The sequence below is a fragment of the Dasypus novemcinctus genome, chromosome 12 (genome assembly GCF_030445035.2).
Source record: "Dasypus novemcinctus isolate mDasNov1 chromosome 12, mDasNov1.1.hap2, whole genome shotgun sequence".
Taxonomy (NCBI): Eukaryota; Metazoa; Chordata; class Mammalia; order Cingulata; family Dasypodidae; genus Dasypus; species Dasypus novemcinctus.
In genome coordinates, this window is record NC_080684.1 from 18,129,375 (window position 1) to 18,137,904 (window position 8,530).

The 8,530-nt window shown below is 50.0% G+C and overlaps 1 protein-coding gene across 1 annotated transcript; it reads right to left on the reverse strand.

Annotated features, from left to right (window-relative positions):
• Window positions 1-1,030: 1,030 nt before the first annotated feature.
• On the reverse strand, window positions 1,031-5,265 carry LOC131280783 (nuclear pore-associated protein 1-like). The gene is made up of 2 exons (XM_058309269.1): window positions 1,977-5,265; window positions 1,031-1,535 (listed from the first exon to the last, which is right to left on the reverse strand). The coding sequence occupies exons 1-2, from the start codon at window positions 5,263-5,265 to the stop codon at window positions 1,447-1,449; spliced, it is 3,378 nt and encodes a 1,125-aa protein (XP_058165252.1). The 3' UTR covers window positions 1,031-1,446.
• Window positions 5,266-8,530: the final 3,265 nt, after the last annotated feature.

Below are 8,530 nucleotides of genomic sequence, written 5' to 3' on the forward strand. Positions count from 1 at the left end.
CCGATCTCACACCTTATACAAAAATTAACTCAAAATGGTTCAAGGACCTAAATATAAAAGCTACAGCCATAAAACTAGAAGAAAATGTAGAAAAACATATTCAAGATCGTGTGGTAAGCAATAATTAAACCTTACACCCAAAGCTTGAACACTGAAAGAAAGGCAAATAAATGGGACCTTCTCAAAATTAAACACTTTTGTTCTTCCAAAGACTACCAAGAAAGTAAAAAGGTAGGCTACTCAGTGGGAAAAAAACATTTGGAAACTATATATCTGATAAGGGTTTGATATTCATGTTATATAAAGAAATCAAACAACCTAGTAATAAAAAGAATAGCAACCCACGAGGACCTGCTGGCGTGTTCTGGGGGTGCTGCCTGGGACCCCGCAGGGCAGGAGGGATGTGTGGTCGGATGTTGGCATGGGGCAGCAGCAGGAGCACTCGGCCCAGCACCCAGGGCCCCCACCTGTGTCCCCACCCCATGGGAGTGTTTTGGCTGCCATGCACTTGCCCTGGGAATCATTGCATGGACACAATTTCATTTGTCTTGGATATATTTCTTGGAGTAGAATTAGCAAGAATTATGGTTCAAGTGCATGGATGCTAAGCCCATTCATTTTGGGTGAAGGATGAACATGGTAGGATGATGGGCACAAGTTTAAATTAAAAAGACATTCACAAAAAAACACATTCCAACATTTTAAAGACTGAAATTGTGAAGTGCGATTTCTGAACAAGCACCAGAGATGGCTGAACCTATAGTGAGGTCAGAGGGATGGGGAGAAGCACAGAGGAAAGAGGGGGACACCCTGCCTCCCCCTGCTCTGGATCTCATGTCCTCCTGCGTGGCCGTCGCCAATGCTCAAGGCACAGGTTTCAGAAGCCAGGCCATGTGATCATAAGGTGTGGCCACTTCCACATCCTCCTCACTGCCCACAGAAAACAAAATAGTTAAATATAGCGTAACATCACCACTCCTGCAAGACAGTTCTTCCTCCATCCTTGAGTTGAAGAGCAAAGACACACAAGGAGAGACAAATTAACAAGTTTATTTATAATGATCCACATATATATAAGCTATCTACATCACATAGGGAAGATAGAGAAGGGCCCGTTCAGGCAAATGGGTATGGGGTAACAAGAGGTAACAAGAGGTAACAAGAGGTAACAAGAGGGCTTCCTGCCATTTCCAAGAAAAAAGGCCCAGAGTGTGGGTCTGCCCTGTTATCACCCAAGCCAGGGAAAGCACAGTTGATATATGTGTAGATCTTTCTCCTACTCCCTATGTGGAAGTCCTCGAGTCCATGCAGTGAACTCTTGCCAGCCTCCAACACACACACACACACACACACACACACACACACACATTACACACACGCTGGGCCTCCAGCTTGCTGACAGTGAAGAGGTTGAGCCGGACCTGTCCAATGCTTCTTTCTAGACGTTCAAAGACCCTTGACGAGGAGACTGGCTGCACGCCGTTTCTGGGGGGCACTTTTTCTCTTTAGTGGTGGTGGAGACTGGGTCCTTTGTGCTGGAAGAAATACCTCTTATGAAGCCCTGGGTAGGTGATGGGGTGCCCAAAAGGAAAAGCTGCTACTTACCTTGCCCATACCAGAGGCACAGTCGCTTTAACCCAAGGGGCAGCAAAAGTGCCTCCAAACACAAGTATTTTCCCAGTGGTGCTGGCTCCTCTAAAGCCAAAGGGGAACCCTGGCTGGAGGGGCCTCAGGTGTTTTGACTTAAAGGGAGAAGAGAAGTTTTCCCCTAGAAATGTTCTGACTTTGGCCAGGTGGGCCCCAGGTGCCCTGCTGGAAGGAGAGAACACAAGGGCCCTCAAGCACAGGGGTGGTGCTGTCCCCTCCCATTACACCACATCTGTGCCCTGGCCAGGTGGATCACAGGTGCCCTGGTTGAAGGTGGAATTAAAAGGCCCCCCAGCTCTGGATAGTGTTGGCCCCTCCTATTGTCCCACCTGGTTTCTTGTGAGGTAGACTCCGAGGGCCCTGCATGGAGGTGGAAGCAGAGGTGTCTTGAACTACAGGCATGACACTGGTTCCTCCTGCAGAAAGTATGCTCTGGCCAGTCGGGCCCTGTGGAGCAGAAGTGGTGCTGGAGCTTCCACTTGGTCCTGCTCCAAAGGTGAGGGCTCCAGAAGTGGAACTGGGTCCCGGGGCAGATGCGCTGACCGCACAGCTACTACTTCCCATCAGGGTGCTGACTGGGATGCCAAATCTGGAACCTGGCGATGTCAATCCCACAAATGCTGGTGGTGGAACACCACCACTGGGTGGCTGGGCTGTGGGAGAACTGAAGCCTGCAGCTTGTGCTGAGGATGGCGACTTTCCCAACTGGAAGCAGGGGTTAAAGCTGTTGGCTCCCGGCTGCTGCCCGTTGGGGACCCCAAATGTGGGCTGAGGCGTGGTTCCTGGGTAAAAGGGAAGATTGTATGTTGGAGGTGGACCATGGACCAACGGTGCAGGCAAGCCAGTGGAGACTTGGTTTGAGGCAATGCTGCCATTGCATGGTGTGTTGTCAGTACCAGGACATGCCGCATAAAAGGGGAAGACATTCTTCCTGGAGACAGGAGCAGTCTGGAGAGAGCCTACAGCCTGGGGAGGAGGTGTGGTGTCCATATCCTCAGCATCAGAGGTAAGCCTGGCTGCTGAGCATGCAGAGGGGCTGCCTGCTGGGGTGTCGGCAGCCACAGGAGAGATGGGCAGGCCAGTGGAGACAGGAGCAGCCTGGAGAGAGCCCACAGCCTGGGTAGGAGGCGTGGTGTCCATGTCCTCAGGATCAGAGGTAAGCCTGGTTGCTGAGCATGCAGAGGGGCTGCCTGCTGGGGTGTCAGCAGCCACAAGAGAGATGGGCAGGCCAGCGGAGACAGGAGCAGCCTGGGGAGGAGGCGTGGTGTCCATATCCTCAGGATCAGAGGTAAGCCTGGTTGCTGAGCATGCAGAGGGGTTGCCTGCTGGGGTGTTGGTGGCCACAGGAGAGATGGGCAGGCCAGCAGAGATAGGAGCAGCCTGGAGAGAGCCCACAGCCTGGGGAGGAGGCGTGGTGTCCATGTCCTCAGGATCAGAGGTAGGCCTGGGCTCTGAGCATGCAGAGGGGCTACCTGCTGGGGTGTCAGTGGCCACAGGAGAGATGGGCAGGCCAGCGGAGACAGGAGCAGCCTGGAGAGAGCCCACAGCCTGGGGAGGAGGCGTGGTGTCCATGTCCTCAGGATCAGAGGTAGGCCTGGGCTCTGAGCATGCAGAGGGGCTGCCTGCTGGGGTGTCGGCGGCCACAGGAGAGATGGGCAGGCCAGCGGAGACAGGAGCAGTGGGAAAAGTGGCTCCCAGCTGCTGCCCACCAAGGCCCCCAAATGTGGGCTGAGGGGTGGCTGCTGGACCCAAGGGGAGGATGAAAACTGGGGTGGGTGTAGTGTTTATTGGTACAGGCAGGTTGGTGGAACCTGGGGCATTTGCAAGAGGTGTTTGTTTTATATTACAGTGAGCATGTTCAAAACGGAGGGAAGGCACAACAGGGCTGGGAGGATGCAAGAAAATAACAGCGTGGGAAGGGGGAGTGGTGTCCATGTCACTTTCACTGGGGACCGAAGCAGGCTGGGAAATCCCGTGTGCAAATGTGCTGGCTGGGATGGTGGGTGTGACCAGGGGAGCCGCTAGGGGCTGGCTGGTGAGGACAGGGATATGGGTGGAAGGGAAGGTGGGAGGGGTTTGTGAGAACAGAGGAGGAGAAACTATGCACATGGGTGCGGGTGATTGCTTTGCAGGAGTGGTGTGCTGGAAGGAGAGGGTTAAGGCATTAGCAGGAGTGGGGAGGTCAGAAACAGATGTTGCAGCCCTGAGCGAATGTGAAGGTGTGGCAGCCTCGAGAGGATGAGGTGCTGTGGCCGCCGTGGGTGGACAAGAAGCCGAAGGTACAAGGGCAGAGGGGATTGGTGGCCTGGCAGGCAGGTCAGCCAAGGCAGTGGCCGCTGTGGCGGTGGTAGCTGGGATTGGCCCAGTGACTGGGGCTTGGCACAAGGCATCTGTAGTCTCCCCCAAAGGCAGAGAGGGAGAACTGGCAGGTGCAGGGACACTGCTCTCTGCAGAAGCCTCTCTTCCACCTTCCTCGGCGATGCCATGGCCCTGTTTTGGCTCAACCTTCTCTTGCCAGCATGAGCCTCCAGCTGCGGCTCTCCGAGGAAACTTCAGGGGTGGGGGCCGCTCACCTCCACCCCATGACAGTGGCAGCAGCAGTGGCAATGGTAGTGGCCTCCGTCTTTTCCGTTTACAGGGCCTGACGCTGGCTGGTGTGAGGAGAGGAGCGCTCCTTGACGGCTCAGCTGGACGGTGCTCTTCCTGCGTCTCCTCCCCTGGCTGTGAGCCTGGAGAGCTGCGGCCGTGGCTCCCCTCCAGCACCGCCTGTGGTGGTCTCTCTGACGGCAGCAAGCAGGAGGAGGATGCACCAGGGAGCCCTGCTGCCCCTGGACCGCCCCTTCCAGGAGGCAGGATGCTTCCTGCAGGCCTGTCCAAGCCCAGGATGGCCCAGCCGCTGACAAAGGAGCTCACAGACACCTGGGCCTCCTGACACCGGCTCTCTCCTTGTCCGTCCCTACAATGGAGATGCTTGTTCAGAGGTCCAGGACCACCCTGGAAGGACGTGACCACTTCCTCGGGCTTCAGGGGCCTGGATGGGGCCCAGACGCTTCCTCTGGTGTGGAGATCCCTCCTCTGCCCATCCTGCCCTCTGGTATCTCTGCAATCCTCCTCCTCCTTTTCCTCTGCTCGCTCTTCTCTGCCCTCTTCTGGGGCCCTCGGTCCACTTTCCTTCAGGTGAAGGGGTGGGAGGTGTCTGGATGGCTCCAGCCTCCTAGGGATGACCTGCTCAGGGGCCAAATCCAGAAGGGACAGTTTGCACCCTGGACGAGGGATCCTCACCACCCCAGAAGAGTAGCCAAACATCTTGGAGTTGCGCGATGACAGCACTGGCTTCAGACTCTCCCTCCCCAACACCGATGGCAGGACCCCCAGAGAGGAGCAGTGAGGGTTCCGGATGGGATATCTCCTCTTAGGGGCGATGTAAATCCCAGAACGTAACTTCATGGCATCCGGGCTGGACAACCTGTGGGCAGGGCCAGGGAGGGGTGCTGGGGCAGCGGGGCCATCTGGACGAGCCCCAGGAGAACTGTGGAGGGGATAAACAGGCGGGTGACTGCCGGGCCCTGAGCAGCAGCTGCAGGGCTGTGACTGAAGTCGGCTCAGGAAATTGCCCATGAAGAGCTACCTGTGCGCTGTCCAATCGAGGGAGTGGAGTGAGAAACTAGAGAGGTCAACTAGCTCCCAGCTCCTCCGAGGCAAGGACCGCACTGGCACTGTTGAGCTCCTGGCTTGAGGTAGAATCTGGACGTGTCACAGAGGGAGGGAATGTGAGGGGTGGGGGATGGGCAAGAGGAGAAGGAAGGGCAGTTGGAACAGGTGCTGCAGTGCAAACTGCTAGGCCCAGTGACCCAGACTCAGTGGTCCTCTCTAGCACCCCGGCATGGTCTGCAGCTTGGCACACCTTCTCCGTGGCCATCCCGTCAATGAATGTCACCAGTAGGGCGTCAGACTTTTCTGGAGAGGGCTCGCAATGCCTGACTTGCCCAGATGCTGCACCCCACAACATCCCTTCCTGGCCTAGCTAGGTTTTCTTTGCTTTTTGATCAATTGGGTGAAAACAATGCTGAAGCCTTGGAACCTTCCTTGGGTCATGCAAGTGTTAATGCCCAACCCAGGATTTGAACCCCAGCCTCTGTGATTCCAGAGTTCATTCATTTAACCACCAGGCGCTAGGGCCTCCTCCTCATATAGTGATTATGTATTACCATTTTAAAAAACAGTATTTAAGGTCTTTAGCACCAGGGCATGCCTATAATGAGCACATGCACTGGTGTACTAGGAGCAATTATTTGATTCACTTCAAGTTCACCTTCATCCATACTGGGCTACTTACGTCTCCTTAGGTGTGGGGTAGGAACAATGAGTTATCAGTGTAGCACCATTGGGTATTTCTTTTCTATTTGATCTTTGCTGCACCATTTACAAGGGAATATTCCATATGGATAAGAGGCCAGTTTCTCTGGCTCTCCTAGAATATGCCCAGCAAGGCATCTCATCCATGTTTCAGAAGCAAATAGGTCATTTCACGTTAATAGCCAAGCAGTATATTGGCTTAAAGTAGGATCAGCACAGTTTGATCATTGTGAGCAAGCCAGTTGGTCCACTCTTCACTACACATTATTGGCCCCACATGTAACTTTAGAGATTCCTCTGCCCAAGAGAGGAGACTTGCACATTATTTTTAGTTAAGGTGTAGCCAACTGGATCAGGATAGGTTTTGATTCTCTTACCATTGGCCATATAAAGAGATAGTCATGGAGGAGCTGGAAACAAAGGTCAGTGGGAACCCAGAAGAGAAAGGAAAGGATATCACCACATGTTGGGATAGTCAAGGAACCCAGGTATGCCGGGCAACCAAAATGCTCCCAACCAGGGAGAAAGCAAGCCTTCTAGCGTCTGTATGGGGGCATTTTGGGGACGTGGAGTTGTCCTGAATGATATTGCAGGGACTGATGCAGGACATTATATATTCTGCCATAACTCACTGAATGGACTGGGGGAGAGTGTAAAGTACAATGTAACCTATAATCCATGCACTGTAGCAGTGCTCCAAAATGTATTCACCAAATGCAATGAATGTGCCACACTGATGAAAGAGGTTGTTGATGTGGGAGAGTGGGGGTGTTGTGGTGGGGAGTCGGGTACAAAGGTAGCTCTTCTATTTTTTAACATAACATTTTGTTTGATCTGTGTATCTTTAAAAAAAAGGACAATAAAAAAGTTTAAAAAAAAAGACAAGCAACCCAAATTAAAAATGGGCAAAAGATTTGAATAGATATTTCTCCAAAGAAGAAATACAAATGGCAAAAAAAAAAAAAAAAAACCATGAGACAGAAATGGTAATTTCACTAGAGTGTTTAAATGGCAGATTATATCAGGCAGAACAAAGATTCAATGAACTTGAAGATAGGTTACATGTTATTCATTCGTTGGAGGAGAAGAAAAAGAATGAAAAAAAGTGAACAGATAGTAAGAGAATTATGGGGCACCATTAAATATATATATAATAGAGGGAGTCCAAAAGGAAAGCAGAAAAATATGAAAAAATATAGTTGAAGAAATAATATCCAAAAAGTTCCCAAATTTAATGAAACAAGCAAGACTATCAGCACCATTTATTCAACAGCATGTGCTCACTTAGTGTCTCTTTGTCACTCTTTAGTAATTCTCACAATATTTCAAACACTATCATTGTATTTATATCTGCTATGGTGATCTGTGAGCAGTGATCTTTGATGCTACTTTTGTAATTGTTTTGGGGCACCACAAACCACACCCACATAATATGGACAAATTTAATTGATAAACGGTGTATGAATTCTGATTGCTCCACTGACCAGCCATTTCCCCCAGCTCTCCCTCTCCTCAGGCCACCCAATTCACTGAGACAACAATATTGAGTTTAAGCCATTTATTTTCCCTATAGTGGCCTCTAGGAAAAGGAAGAGTCCAGCAATGTGGCAAACTTCATTGTCTTATTTTAATAATTTGCCACAGACACCCCAAACTTCAGCAATCATAACCCTTGTCAGTCAGCAGTCATCAACACTGAGGCTAGGCCCTCAACCAGCCTGGCTGAAGGCTTCAATGATGGCGACTACATTTTAGAAATAAAATATTTTTAATTAAAGGTATGTTCACTGTATTTTTTAGACATAATGTTATTGCACATTTAATAGAGCTATGGTATAGTGCAAAATAAGCTTTATAGGCACTGGGAAACCAAAAAAAAAAAAAAAGTGTAACCTGCTGTATTATCATATTTGCTTTACTGTGGCAGTCTGGAACCACACCCACAATATTTGTGAGGTACGCCTGTATAGTACAGTTGCTTGTATAAAGCCAGTTTTAAAATTTACCCAAGTCTCCCAAAGGTTAGGGAATGAATTTCAATCTGGAAAATTTTTTCATACTGAGTCTAAAAACAGGGAAGCTATTTCTGTACCTTTGAGGAAATTTGTGTTTGGAGAATACAAAAATATTAATTCTGTATTTTATCTGCATGTCCTGGATTATAATTTAGTCAAGCAAGATGGGGATGTAAATCTAAAGTCTTTTAAGGAAACACCTAGGGAACGAGATTAACACACAAGATCAGGAAAAGATAACACACCTTTTCATTCTCTGAGGGTTCTGAATTGGGGCCGGATCTTAAGGAAAGACATATATTTACACATTAAATGGTCAGGTGATGAAAAAGAAAATATGCTCAAACCTCAGCTGTGTTATTGTCTAAAACAACAATATATAAAACAGCCAAGGTAGAAGCTAATCTCAGACCAATAAGGAACTGATAGATGTTCACAGTTCTTATTTGCCTTGCAGTACACTAAAGCACAATGACAATCTATATGTTAAGAAAATTTTGAGAAGAGTGCAC

Coding starts and splice junctions, on each gene's coding strand:
- LOC131280783 (XM_058309269.1), bottom strand. CDS start 5,265: ATGGGCAATTTCCTGAGCCGACTTCAGTCACAGCCCTGCAGCTGCTGC. Junction 1,536..1,976: donor TCTACCTCACAAGAAACCAG/GTGGGACAATAG, acceptor TATTTCTTCCAG/CACAAAGGACCCAGTCTCCA.